The sequence below is a fragment of the Lolium rigidum genome, chromosome 6 (assembly GCF_022539505.1).
Source record: "Lolium rigidum isolate FL_2022 chromosome 6, APGP_CSIRO_Lrig_0.1, whole genome shotgun sequence".
Taxonomy (NCBI): Eukaryota; Viridiplantae; Streptophyta; class Magnoliopsida; order Poales; family Poaceae; genus Lolium; species Lolium rigidum.
Genome location: NC_061513.1, coordinates 144,433,277 through 144,448,031, shown reverse-complemented (window position 1 = coordinate 144,448,031; position 14,755 = coordinate 144,433,277). Strand labels below are relative to the sequence as shown.

At 44.3% G+C, this 14,755-nt stretch overlaps 1 protein-coding gene and 1 long non-coding RNA gene across 2 annotated transcripts; one reads left to right on the top strand and one right to left on the bottom strand.

Moving 5' to 3' along the window:
* The first annotated feature begins 9,247 nt into the window (after window positions 1–9,247).
* LOC124666321 lies at window positions 9,248–14,502 on the top strand. The gene is made up of 3 exons (XR_006990859.1): window positions 9,248–9,372; window positions 13,285–13,983; window positions 14,151–14,502. It is a non-coding gene; the product is annotated as an uncharacterized LOC124666321 (long non-coding RNA).
* Window positions 10,229–12,565, bottom strand: LOC124666320 (putative receptor protein kinase ZmPK1). The gene has a single exon (XM_047203661.1). The coding sequence runs from the start codon at window positions 12,563–12,565 to the stop codon at window positions 10,229–10,231; it is 2,337 nt and encodes a 778-aa protein (XP_047059617.1).
* Window positions 14,503–14,755: the final 253 nt, after the last annotated feature.

Below are 14,755 nucleotides of genomic sequence, written 5' to 3'. Positions count from 1 at the left end.
GGGGCGTGTCCTTTTCTGGGGCATTCCCGGGGGCACCCTCTCGGCTGGCGTCGACAGCATCCACAGGGGCGCCGCAAGGTTGGAGATGATAGCTTCTCCGCCGCCATCTCCTCCGGCCGAAGCGCGCTGGCAACCGAGGAGGACGTACTCGTCCTCCTCGAACTCTTCTTCTTCGGGGCCGGCGCGATCGACGCCTTCCTCGCACCGCGCCACGTTGTACAGTGTGCCGAAGCGCGAGGTGAAGGAGGATCCCGAGTACGCGACGCCGCCCGCGATTCGGAGGTGCGGCGACAACAGCATCACCATCCACGAACCAGCGCGACATATATATATCATGTACCATATTCTTAAGTATTTATTCTGATCCAACTTGTATGCAAGAGCATGTGTGAAAAGAAGTGTGTATTAGATGGAGTAGCATGGTGGTAGTGATTGAATAGTGACAACGAATTCAAGATCTACTATGATATTTACCTTTTTTTGTTGCCTCACTAGAGATAAAGTGAATTCATGTTGTAATTCAAACATTATGTTAAATTATTTAAGGCTATAATATATTGATTCTTAATTCAACAGTGCTTGGAGTTTTCCCGTTCTTGAGGAGTACTACCTCCATCCCAAATCTTAATTCTTATGTATTTTTTTAAAAGTCAAACCAAGTAAAGTTTGACTAAAACTTTTAGAAGAACCTATCAGTAAATATGATATTTTGTAGATATCATATGAAAATATATTTCATTATCTATCTAGTGATATTGATTATGTATTTTGGATGTTAATTATTTTTGGTAAAAAATGGTCAAACTTGACATAGTTTGACTTTCTATAAATAATACAAGCCTTAAGCTTTGGGATGGAGGTTGTATAAGAGAGATGTGTTGCATCATCTCTGTGTTAGGACATAATGCCCATATGAATGCTTATCAAACACATGTATTATGTCTTTGATTAATTGTTGTGTCCACTACAACTTTAAAAAGAGAGTAGATAAGTGAACCCATGAACATGATCCATTTTAAATCATAAGAAACACCTTTCCATCACAATTATCACTCTTTATAATTTCTGCTATTAATTAGTCCGAAAATACAAAAAATACTTTCTCCACTTGCAAACACACAAAACCCGAAAACCACTATCCTTTTACTGCTTTTTATTTTGCTTGCTTAGTTTATTTACTTTACTTTACTCTAGTTATATTTATATTTCCTATTACTCATACGAAACAATGTGCTTCACAACCACACGGTAGAGTTGGGGACACAAAACAAAAACTTTGCTTTGCAGGTTACTAGAAGAGGAAAAGGAGAAATAACATCTTTATCAATTCGCCTCGAGTCACCCTTGTGAGGAAAATACATTGCTACAACACTCTGCAGTTGGATTTCCAATGAGTTGGTACACACTGAGTTGTTGCCATCACTAACCCGAACCATTGACGAGCTACAGAAAAACGCATCCGTGGTAGCTCGTCAACTGGTCTTCTCGTTGCGTACCAATGAGCGCAAAATAAAAATACGTCGTTGTTTCTTCCTTCGGCGTCTGACCTAGGATGCAAAAAAAGCGGTGATAGCGGACTATTTCTGGGCATCATGGGTGCATGACAAAACAACGACAGTAGAAATGGTCCGTTGCTTGTTTTTCTCGAAAACTAGTGACATACTTACTTTGCTCGATTGTCCCTGGTCATATATAGAATGATGACGAGCTTATATAATGATGTGTTTTTTCGTTCATATGGTTAGTCACGACGTTCATATTATCTGCTTCGTCAAACAGACATGATCTATCATTGTTGGGTGGTAAACGAACATACGTCGTTGGTAGTTTTGACGTTCTTACTATGTACTTCATCAAACAGACAAGATCTATAATTGAAAGGCGGTAAGAGAACATCCGTCACTCGTAGTTTTGGTGAGAACATTCTATTTATCACATGTGATATGCTTATGAAAATGATGTATCAAGGATTTCTCGGTTGAGTGCAACAATATAGAAATCAGATAAGAGAATAAAATAAATTAAATACACTCCATTAGATAATCGTAACACACACACCAGCCTCGGATATCATATAGATAGATGTCATACCAACATCCAACAAATTTTTGCATCATCCGCAAAAATAAACACACATAACTTTCATCATTGTTGCATCAACAACCATAAAAAATGCCACAAACATAGGAAGATTACTAAACAGAGTTTAGATGACCAACATAAAAGAACACTAATCCGTAACCAACAACAAATTAAATAAGTAACATCTTGTATGCCTTGTGCTTCTTCAAAGGATGGGCCTTGCATTCGTTGATAATCCCCTCATATGGTACCAGGGAATGTTCTTCACATACATGACTGAGGATTTTGTGTTGTGCCCTAACATTGGGCCTCTTGTTGTTGTCAATTGTTATGCGTTCGACATGCTACTTGCCTTTTTTCGATCCATTTCGTTTAATATTACATTGTTAGTGTTGACGGGCGTTGCTGGCAGATGGGTCTCCGATATCAGCCTCTCCCTACTTCACTGTAGCTACATAAAAATAGAAAATATATGTTAAATAATAAGGTTTCGAATGCAAGCCTTTGCTCGTGCTGACTAAACTGGGTTGTTTCACACCGCGGCAACAACTTGATGCTCTTAGTTTCTACGAAATATGTTTTTAACTAACAAGCCTATTTAAGTATATGTTGGGTTCGAAACTATGCGGTCACACACACTTAGCGCTCGATGTCACTAGGGTAGTAAACTAGTAATGAGATATGATGGTCATATCAAAATGCGACTTAGATTCTCAGTTGAGATCCAAGACATCACTAGGAGCTTCAGAACGGTCCGTAGATAAAGTTTCTTATATGGGGAGTCATTTTTAGGGTTCTGAAAAAGTTGGAGAATTTTTAAGTATTGTATAGGAGTATTCTAGAAGGTTTCAGAGGGCCATCAGCAGTCCACTTGTCCCGAGGAGGGCCACATGGATCGATGGGGGTACGGCCAGGCCCACCAGCCCAATAGGGATAAGAATAAATCCCTTAAAAGTAGGGGGCAAACATGAGGGGAAAGTTGCACGCCACCACCCCTTGGCTTGCAACGCAAAATAGAATTTGGACCGCAGAATGATTGTTGGAAAAGTAAGGGTGGCCAAATTGCGGGCTATGCCCATTATGCAAGGAAACTTTGGAGTCGATCGCACACATATTCGTTAATTATCGGTACACCATTCGTCTTTAGAGCTCTATTAAGGATTTGCAAGCCATTTAGGATATCCATCCGGAACAATGGCAAGGGGATGATCACACAACTGTAAGTTGGTGGACGAAGATGATGGTTGGACAGATCCCCACCTTGCTCACTTCTTGGGAGGTTTTAAATGAGCGTAATGCGAGGGTCTTTCATAATAAGCATGCACAATCCGTTTCTAAGTTATCACGGGTGCTAAGCAATTGGACGAAATGATGCTGGTAGAGTAGGCTTTTGTAATAATACTTGTGACTTTCTTGTCAAACTCCTACTTAACTAAGAGGAAGGGAAGAAGGATTTTGGATAGAGGAGTCTAGACATTTTTTTTTCTGATTGTTGGAGGTGATACTGATATGTCAGGGAGTATGCCCTTTTATGTATCCAGTGCGGGTCTTTCAGTGGTTCATGTCCATTTCGTGACCAATATTATTATTATTATTATTATTATTATTATTATTATTATTATTATTATTATTATTATTATTATTATTATTATTATTATTATTATTATCTACTCCCTCCGTTCCGTAACAACAATGATCTTAACTCTGGATAGTTACATACTAGACAGCTCTCATTTCCCCCCTCCCCACCTCTCTCCTCGCTACAGTAGTTGGGTAGGTTTTCTCCTGCTCCGGGCTGGGCCAAGGCCCTCGTCGGCGGCCATGCCGCCGGGGAGTGGCTGAGGCGACGCCCTGCTCGTCGTGCTGTACATACTAGGTCTAGGGTTAGTAGTTGGTCCTTCGTGGCGTCTGGGAGTAGAGCTCCAGATCTGGCCACAGATCTTGCTGGCCAGATCTGGTGCATCCTGAGGCCGAGCTTCTTCACCGTCTTGCGCTGGTGGCGAGCGCAACCGTCGACGGAGAAGATCATCCCAGGGATCTCCGACAATAAGGCCTTTGAGTCCAGCTGCTGCATCTTACGCATGCTTCCAAGGTGGAAGGATGAGATGCAGAGCCTGGACGAGTCTGCCCTGGTTCGTCAGCACCACCATCCTCTCCGCCTGTCTCCTCCTCAGATCCGTGGCAGGTTTCTTGGGCATCTATGGCAGGTTATTTTCTTTCAAGTGGTGCTGCCGTGCCTTTTCTCTTCTAGTCCAACTGCTGTCTCTGTTTTGCTTCGATTTCTTGGGCGCCGTGGTGGTGATACTGATCGAGGAGGCCACTGCAGTTGTTGTGACTGGAGGGATTTGAAGTTTTGGAGCCATATCATCTTGGAGCTTCTTCTCAGCGACCAAGTTCTGGAAGCTGAAGTCTTTGGCTACAAAGAGCCATATCAAGCCGGACTTGTTCTCCGGCGAAATATCAACCTCCGATGGGAGGTCCTTTTGGAGTTCAGGCGCTGAGGGCTTAGTCAGACTGGAGACAAGTGGTTCTGTCCCCGTCTCCAGCCATGGCTGCAGCGAGCTGAGCTCATGTGGCACCCCCGGGATCAGGGTTAGACAAATACCAGATCTTCGTCTGACATAAGCCTAACCTAGAGCTTGAGAGACTACAGTGAGAGAATCGGTAACACAACAGTGACTCTACGACTCAAAAAGGTAATACAAGCTCATAACCGAGCGAAGAACCAAAGTATTACAAGCAGAGGTCACTGACCTGACAGACATCAATCAACGGAAGCAAAGTTATGCTATTAGACATAGCAAGATAGCAAAAGGCCTAAGAGGCCAGGAGTATAACGGCGACGTCCCGGCCCATAGATTTCAGGCTGCCACCGGGAACCCCAAGCTACTCGTCGATGTCGACTAGAAACCACCATCTCGTTGGAGCGACTTCTTCTGAAACAAAAGCATGCAAAGCTGAGTACAGGGACTCAGCAAGACTTAGTACAACCTTTTAGCAAAGCTGGTATGCGGGCTTTCTGTAGAGCTTCTTTTGCGTAAAGCTAGTTTTCCTTTGTTAAACAAGAGGGGAGAAGAAGCTCGACTACTCAGAACCTTTTAAAAGAGGATAAGAGAGTGATATCTCTAGCTCTACTGATCATCATATTGTATCCACCAATCTTCATCATCTCGAAACACTATCCTCGGATCACCCCCTCAGCACCCGGAGAAGGTATCCGTAAGCACACATTGTTTACCAAGTTTTACGATTAGATTAAAGTTGTCTATGGTCACAGAATCCATTCCCAAGTCGTCCGTAACCGTGGACACGGCTTTTCGAAAAGATTTAACCCTGCAGGGGTGCACAACTTTACCCACACGTGCAAACCGATTCTTAGTGCCAGACATTAGCTCTCTTCCTTGGAAACCCGGCAGAGAGTGGTTGACCACGACCTTTACCTTGCTGTCGCCGAGATCATGAGTCACGCGCTAAGGATTATTCCGCCATAACGGGTCAAGTCCCGAAGTCGGTCCTTAACGATGTGAGGCGAGGTGGGTTTCCCCAGAGGCCGTAACCCCCAGCCACCACGGCCACGCTTACATACCTGTTATGTACCTTTACCCCCAAGAAAAATGCAATGCATATGACCAGGTAACGCGCAAACTATGTGACTCATGGAATCTACTAGGCAAGTTAGTGAGTCGAGAGGGTACCATAATAGGGCCTCGTGTGGTTGTACGCTCGGTCTTGGTTCAAGAGGCGAGAACTCGGTTCCTAGGGTCGGCGAAACGAAACAACCCACCACATCCCAATGTGGCCTCTCGTCCGAGCCTTTAATCATGTTTATCATCATCTCTATACTTACCTCGTCAACTCTGTCATGATAGATTCATTTCATTGTAAGGCTCCAGTCCGAAGACCGGAGTAATAGCGTAACAAACTAAGCATGGCTAAGCATAAAGAGATAAAGGCTCTCGCGACGCACACATGCCAAACCTAGTTATGCTAGGAGCAGTGGATCAGGTATTTGAGGCTACAAGGGTGGAACATGCAATAGATAGGATATAACTCTACCTATCGATAAAAAGATAGTTGAATCGTGTGCAGTATGTAGGAACCAGAATTAAAAGCATTTAGAAAACATATATGAACCAGGCTAGGGCTTGCCTTTGTCCCTGACAAAGAATATGGATCTTCATAGATCTTGTGCTTGACTTGTTCGTCGGAGGATAGGAATTGATCATTAGTGTTGTTGATCTTCATCGTCTCGGACTCGTGATCTATCGATCGCGAAGAAGCAAATACTATAAAGAGAGAAATAACAATCAACACATGGCATCAATGCAATGCGCATACAAGTATGAATGATATGTCATATTAAAGGAATTAAGTAAACCCTAGGTGCATCATCAGATTAAAGGGGTTCCGGCATCGGACCCCGACATATGGGAGGGGTTAAATTAGGATTTCACTACTTATGCAGTTTTAATTGTTGCAATGATGCATGAATTACATCTAAACTTGTAGAGAATGTTTTTCTGAACATTTTAATATATTATACATATTTTTCTAATTTAAAATGAATTAGTTATGAATTAAAGAAGATTTAATCAGTTTCTGGAATTTCTGGAAAATAATAAAAGTATGACAAGTTGGACCCACTGTCAGCATTTTAATATTTTAGAAATGATTAAAATCCTGACAGGCAGACCCCACATGTCATATAAATAATTAAAACAGAAAATAACAGAAAATAGAAAAAGAAAAGGCCGGCCGACGTCATAAGGACGTCAGCGCGACGTCAGCCATGGCCATGGCCGGCCAGGTCGGGCTCGGCCTCGACGCCAGAGGGCTCGGGAGGAGGCGCGGATAGGCGCGTTGGACGCGCGACGTCCACACGAACCAGAAGAGGGCGGCGCCGCCCTCCAATGGTCGCCGGAGACACGCCAGCATCCATGTCCGACGGAGGCGCGGGCAGGCTCACGTCGCCGGAGCTTTACGCGACGACCTAGGGCGAGCGGCGGGTACCAGGAGGGGCGCCAGCTCACCTTGGAGCTGTTGGTGAAGACGGCGTGGCCGGAGGTGGCCTGCAACGGCGGCGAGCGGCGGAGGTCTGAGCCACGGGCTCCGTCCGATTGGCGCGCTAGAGAGCTTCCCGGCGGCTGCCGCTTAGCGGAGGAGGAAGAGGGCGTCAAGGCGGAGCTCCTGGCGGTGTCGGCCGAGCGCGGGGACGAGCGGAGCGGCGGCGAGGTTCGTCGGCCGGCTAGGGTTTGGGCCGCGCGCGCTTAGAGAGGAGGAGAAAAGGGGGGAGGCGAAATGGGGGTTCTCCCCTGGTCGGCGGCGACCTTTATATGCGGCCAGGGGGCGGCGGGGCCATCCAGGCCGCCGGCGCCATCGACGGCCGCGGCCTGCCTGCGTGCGAGGAAGAAGACAGGGGGGGGGTTGCAGAAAACCCCCTGGATTTTAGGGTTTTCTCAGGAACTTTTAAAACAAGGTGGATTTTGATGATTTTTGGGGTATTTTGACCCAAATTTTAAGGGGATTTTTGCACAAATTTTTAAATAGAGCAAACAACCACATGGGCAACATTGTTGCAAACCTTTTTAGTGCAAAAATTTCACAAATCAAATGCGAGATGCATGCATGCTTATGAACAACTTAGCAACAATATTGGATTAACAAACATGGGATGTTACAGCTCCCAGCTCCGCAGAGGGGAAGAGAAGGGACCTGATTGCTTTTCTAATGTTTTTAGTAGGGTCTTTTCTACAAATGCCAGGGATCCATATGTAATTTCTGTATTTTATGGGGTCCTTTGTAATAGTTTTGTACTCTCTCTGTTATTGGAATGAAAAGGTTCTGGCCCCTTCGGGGGGCTCCGCTTTAAAAAAAAAAAGATAGTTACATACTGCTTTGAGCATCTGCTCGTGCGAAGCGAAGGGTCACCGAGAATCTGCACTATACTGCTTTTGACTTGGGATGTTGGCTGCCTCCTCGGACCTCGGGTCATTAAGAGATAGACGAGGTTGATCAACCGCTCATTACGTGTAAGTTCCCTCCAGCTTTTCCATTTTTTTTCGTAGGCATGAAATTGCCATTGGTCTCACACATTTGACTTCGCTAAGCAGCCGGCATCGACTCCGTTCTCCCGTGTTAAATGGAACCCAGCCGAATGCCCACTTTCCTCGCTCCGGCGCATGAATCAACACCGCAGCGCTCGCCGTCGCCTTTCCGCTTCCGAACTCCGTGCCCTCCCTTCCGCGGCTGCCGCTGGCGGCGCCCTCATCAGCCGTTCCGCTCTGCCAGATTCACCTTCGGCCAACGCTGGCGCGGCGTATGAGCCCTTTGAGGGTTTGCAGAAAACCCCCTGGATTTTAGGGTTTTCTCAGGAACTTTTAAAACAAGGTGGATTTTGATGATTTTTGGGGTATTTTGACCCAAATTTTAAGGGGATTTTTGCACAAATTTTTAAATAGAGCAAACAACCACATGGGCAACATTGTTGCAAACCTTTTTAGTGTAAAAATTTCACAAATCAAATGCAGATGCATGCATGCTTATGAACAACTTAGCAACAATATTGGATTAACAAACATGGGATGTTACAGCTCCCAGCTCCGCAGAGGGGAAGAGAAGGGACCTGATTGCTTTTCTAATGTTTTTAGTAGGGTCTTTTCTACAAATGCCAGGGATCCATATGTAATTTCTGTATTTTATGGGGTCCTTTGTAATAGTTCTGTACTCTCTCTGTTATTGGAATGAAAAGGTTCTGGCCCCTTCGGGGGGCTACGCTGTTAAAAAAAAGATAGTTACATACTGCTTTGAGCATCTGCTCGTGCGAAGCGAAGGGTCACCGAGAATCTGCACTATACTGCTTTTGACTTGTGATGTTGGCTGCCTCCTCAGACCTCAGGTCATTAAGAGATAGACAGGTTGATCAACTGCTCATTCTGTGTAAGTTCCCTCCAGCTTTTCCATTTTTTTTCGTAGGCATGAAATTGCCATTGGTCTCACACATTTGACTTCGCTAAGCAGCCGGCATCGACTCCGTTCTCCCGTGTTAAACGGAACCCAGCCGAATGCCCACTTTCCTCGCTCCGGCGCATGAATCAACACCGCAGCGCTCGCCGCCGCCTTTCCGCTTCCGAACTCCGTGCCCTCCCTTCCGCGGCTGCCGCTGGCGGCGCCCTCATCAGCCGTTCCGCTCTGCCAGATTCACCTTCGGCCAACGCTGGCGCGGCGTATGAGCCCTTTGAGGACTCGATCTATCCTGTTGCCATTATGGCACAATCCCGTCAATTTTCGCAGGTAGTGTCCCCCAGTGTATGTAATATTCCAAGTTCCCGTCATTTTTTTGTCCGGTTAAATTTATCTCATGTTTGCTATAATACTACTCCCTCCGGTCGAATTTAATCGACGCGGAGGGAAGCCTGTGCATGCGTATTGTTGAGTGATGCCTGCGTCAATTTATTCTGTTCAGAGGTAGTACTTGGCAATTGGCATTGCCATTTCTTGAAGATTCTAGAGCGACTAAAGCCAAGGTAACAAACAAGCTCTGCATCAGGACTGCTTGTGCAGACTAATTTCCATCAGGAGGTGCTGGCTTACGAGGCGACTTTTATTACATCAATGTGCAACACATGTATTCTTTTGCTTGGCGTATCTAGTGGTTCCCTTTTGATGGCGAGACAAAGCAAATAACATTGTTGCTGGATCATCATCCCCGATTCCATTGATAAACATAACGAAACCTGGCGGTAGGCAAGTCTATAACATTGCTGCTATGAAAACACTTGATGCTGATATGTAACGAAGTAACAGTGAGAAATCCATCATACTGTTTATTTGTTGCATTTAAAACACTATTAGCATATAACATCAACATAGTTTACAAATTTCAACCCTCATGCACTAGCCAATGCAACCAAAAGTATGAACTAATGGAAAGCCTATGTACATGGACGGAGGGGCACAAACAATTTTAGGATAAATTACACCACATGACTCAAACTCGACGCCTTGGCTCGGATACCTTGTCAAGCTCCATGCACTAGCCAACACAACCAAAAACCCGAACTGATAAAAGGGCTGGTGCAATCCACTTATATACATCAACAACAAACAGTGTGCATATCCCAGTCTTTGCATCCCTTCATGTCAATACTTAATATGCATAGGCAGGATGGTCGTCTTCATCATCATATGCCATAAGAGCCTTCATGCTTTTGTCCATTGTAGGCCTCTTGCTTCTGTCTCCAAGGCACGAAACAGCTATTCTCACCATTGCAATAGCCTGCTCTGGATCAAAACACCCCTTCAGTTTGCCGTCCACTAGATCAGTGATACGCTCGGTAGCCAGGATCTGTTTAGCCTTCTCGATAAAGTCTGGAAACTCAACTTGTGTTTCATCGACAATTATGCCACTTGAAACCCTAGTTCCAGTCACAATCTCTAGAAGCACAACGCCATAGCTGTAAACATCGACCTTCGCATTGATCGGCATATTCAGCGCCCATTCTGGTGCCATGTAGCCCATTGTGCCGCTCATGTGGGTGAAATTGAAGCTAGAACTATCTCGCTTTGCAAGCTTGGCTAATCCAAAGTCTGCTATTTTGGCATCGAAATTTCGAGTTAGGAGTATGTTCTCTGGCTTCACGTCACAAAGGACAATCCACTCAAGGCATTCATGATGAAGATAAGCAAGACCCCTTGCTGTGCCCAAGGCAATCTTGTATCTTTGCCTCCAGCCGAGCAGACTTTCAGTAATTCTCTCACCAAAGAGGTACTTGTCTAGTGACCCATTCTCCACATACTCATATACTAATAGCCTGTTTTTCCCTTCTGAGCAAAATCCCATCATCCTGACCAAATTCATGTGATTGATCCTTCCAATTAGAGTCACTTCTGCCCAAAATTCCTGCTCTCCCTGCTCAACATCTGAAAGTTTCTTTACTGCCACTAATCTCTTATCTTCAAGTACTCCTCTATAAACAATTCCAGTGCCTCCTCTCCCAATCTCTTCTTTGAACTTTCCAGTTGCTTCCCTCAATTCTCTGTATGTAAACCGCCTGAAATGGCTTGTTATCATCTTGTATCCATCCTCCATTGACTTGGGCATGTTACTATTTCTGAAAAAAACACACCACCCTGTCACAATAACAAGAACCTCTAGAGCTCCCAATATTGCAGTAAAGACATAGAAGTATATCCACTTTATGTTGTCCCTCTTTATTCCATACATATTTTCTTGTTTGGAGATTGAGAATGCTGAACTGTTGAAACTCTTCGGTACTTTCATGTAGTTGTCGCCAAGGAAATACGGGTATACCTGACCATTGTAGAGTATGTCTTTAGTGTAACACCAACCATCCCCGCCAATGTATGTGAAAGATATGCATGAGTCGATGTTCAAACAAATGTTCCAACATGCTTCAAACGAGATGGATTTGTTAGAGCCTAGATCAAAGCCATAGAAGTCTGCATGAGGTTGCTTAACAAATGTGAAGTCCTCAGGTGGTTGCTTGCTACTAATTGTGAATGTCGGTTTGCATCCCTTGTTCCAATCTGTTGGATCAACCATTACATGTTCTGGAGGACATCTACATTTAAGGCCTTCTGAGTAGTCACAAAGACCATTCTTACCGCATAATCCGTGCACATAGCACATCTGTATTACAGCCTGCCCCGTGATCACCCAACTCCATGTCGATGCATCCAAGCTGTACATTCTGAAATTGCCATCTTTATCAATTGTAATCCTCCTCTTGACGCCGGGGCCTGAATCTGAAGCCACTATCTTAAACCCATCACTTGACACAAAATTACCCTCGTCATCGAGAAATGCTACCCTGGTGCTGTTATATCTATTGCGTCCGTTTGCCAGTGCATTGTAATCTAACCTTGGCCAGTAGATGCTTGTGATCTCTTGGCCATCATACAATAGGCGCAAGATGTTGTCGTTGTCAAAATAGAGGTAATGGTAACCAGAGACTAACCTTGTGTCTTTCTTCAAGTTCTGCCTAGGGAGCAGGGTGTCTGTTGGTGAGTCAAAGCTCTGCCACACAGTTTTGTTGCCAGAATCAATGATTACAAGGTTGCCAGTGTTTAGGAGGGAAACAATTGTGTGCTTGCCTGAAGATGTCTTGCTTTCCCATACTGTCGAGCCATTGGTATCTGTCAGGACCAGGTTTCCATCCTTATTCAGCGATATCCTGGATCCGTAAAGGTTCACTGGGGAACTGTAGCCATTCACAGTCGAGTAGGGATTTGCCGTCCAGACAACCGTTTTCACGGTGGTGTACCAGATGGCGAAATTGAAAGCATTAGTTCCAACTCGATGGAAGCCACAAGAGAAGGTGCTATCTGGTGAGAGAAGGAAGATTCTTTCATGATTTTCTGGTGTCATGTATGATCCAGTGGTCATAGTCTGCCATCGGGAATCGCAAGAGCAAAACTGGAAGGAGAGTGATGAAAGAAGGCTTAGAAAGAGCAACGCAGCCATTTCCCCCTTTCCGGCAAACTCTACTTGGCTATGGAGGCGTAGAGACTAGAGAGATATAGCTTTGGGTTATGCTTCAACGCCGTGCTGCATAATTATACGACGATGTGCATTACGACATAGATGTCCTCTTTAACTATTGGAATTTAGGGTGTACACATTGTATTGCGGTAATTAAGTATGATGTCAACTGATGGGTTTTTTCTTTGTCGGTGTGCAGAGGGGGATTGCACGGTACTATAACTATATCTGTTCTAGTTTTTGTTCTGTGCAAACCAGTTGGTTATTATTTGTATTTCTCTTGCATGTAAAAACTGTACAAAAATAATACATAAAAGAAGTCTATACCGTGTTTAGATTGAATGCATAGGGTGTACATCATCCAGAATGAGTTTTTTTAAAAAAAATAAGCATCCAGAATCAGTATTTTTCTTTAAATAATCATCCAGAATCAGTATTGAACTACTAGTGGAATGCGAGTCAATTCTAAGAAAGATGCTAGATGCTTCTAATTTAGTACTGACTTCTCATCAAATAAACACTACGTACTCATAGGACCTCATTAAGAATGCGGGTCAATTCTAAGAAAGATGCTAGATACTTCTAATTTTGTACTGACTTCTCATCAAATAAACACTACCTACTCATAGGACCTCATTAAGTTCTATTTTTTCGACGATCTTATCTGGTTCATGTAATCATAAGCTCTTTGTTCTTTCCAGGTTATTTTCTTCATCGTAGTGCTGGGTATCTTGGAGAGCAACCAGCGTTTTTTCTTGCATGAAACTGCTCTTGCTGATGGCGTTGCAGAAGTTTTTGGACCCCAGATCACATGTGCAGCTGGATAAAATGACAGAAGTATACCCAGTTCGTGCAAATGTGCTGCAGTGTCAGATTGCCCGACTTATGTATCCAGTATATTCAACTTATGTTTATATATCTACGCACAATATAATTGTGTACCCTGTTTTAGTTATTTAAACATATAGCAATTTTTTTTGCTTTTGATTGATTAGCTTTCCTTAATAAAACCAGCCACATATTTTGTTTCTGCTGAACCTTTCCTGCGGTTTTCCTATGAAGTTGGTTGTTTCAATTCTTCCTTTGGCAGCTGAATAAAGACTAGAGATAGTAGTTATTGACAACTCTGTGCATGACTTGGCCTATTAGCTACTACGTACTAGTTTGATCTTTTCTGAAGTACTCAACCACACCCTTTCCATATCGTTCATTACCTTTACACTAGTGGGTTATCAAAACAAGGACCAGCGGCTCTGGTTTTGACCTGGTCTGTTTCTGCAGGAGCAACCAAGCAACTGAAATATTGGATTCAATCTACACATATTTGTCAAAGCTGCTGAAGATCACCGTCAGGCAAGGCAATGCGTATTTCCCAATGCTACTCCTTCAGAAAACATACAGTGAGTAATCTGCAATAAGTGATGTTGTATGCATTTTGTAGTACCCCCGATCTTTGCATGCGGAAATAGTAATAACATGTGAAATAATTCTGCACGTCTTTTCTGCGAATGGAGGAGATCAAGTGGATTCGCTCACAGTTGTATTTCTTCGCACCATTCTTGCACAGGGGTTCGTTCTCCTCTCTGGCGGCGAGCAGACTGAGCAAGGCGCACTCGGATCACCGAAATTATATGCTTCTCCTTTTATATTTACACATAACTGCTGGTCCAATACAGGGTCCGCACGCTTGACCTCCTGCTGCAAAAGACGATCATCACTATTGAGGAAGTTAGCTGCCCCTGTTGACTAGTGGGCATCTTACCAAAACAAGAGCCAGCAGCTCTGGTTTTGACCTGGTCTGTTTCTGCAGGAGCAACCAAGCAACTGAAACACTGGATTCAATCCATGCATATTTGTCAAAACTGTTAGCCGAAGATCACCGTCAGGCAATGCATGCGAGAGTGGTTGTTCTTAGGACAACCGCCCATACAATGAGTAATAATCTTTCTGGACTGATAGGTGGCTTGCTGGTTAGAGTATTTCTAGCCTTGCGCCGGCTGTGTTCGCTGCTGTCAGTGCACGTATCGCCAATGCCCGCACTGTCGCTGCTGGTGTTCATGAAAATTCCTGGATTAAAGATATCTCTGGCCCCCTTTCGGTCGACGGCATAATGCAGTTTTTGCACCTGGTCGAAATTATTAACGTCCAAGAACTTTCCCCTGACAATGCGGA

Coding starts and splice junctions, on each gene's coding strand:
- LOC124666320 (XM_047203661.1), bottom strand. CDS start 12,565: ATGGCTGCGTTGCTCTTTCTAAGCCTTCTTTCATCACTCTCCTTCCAG.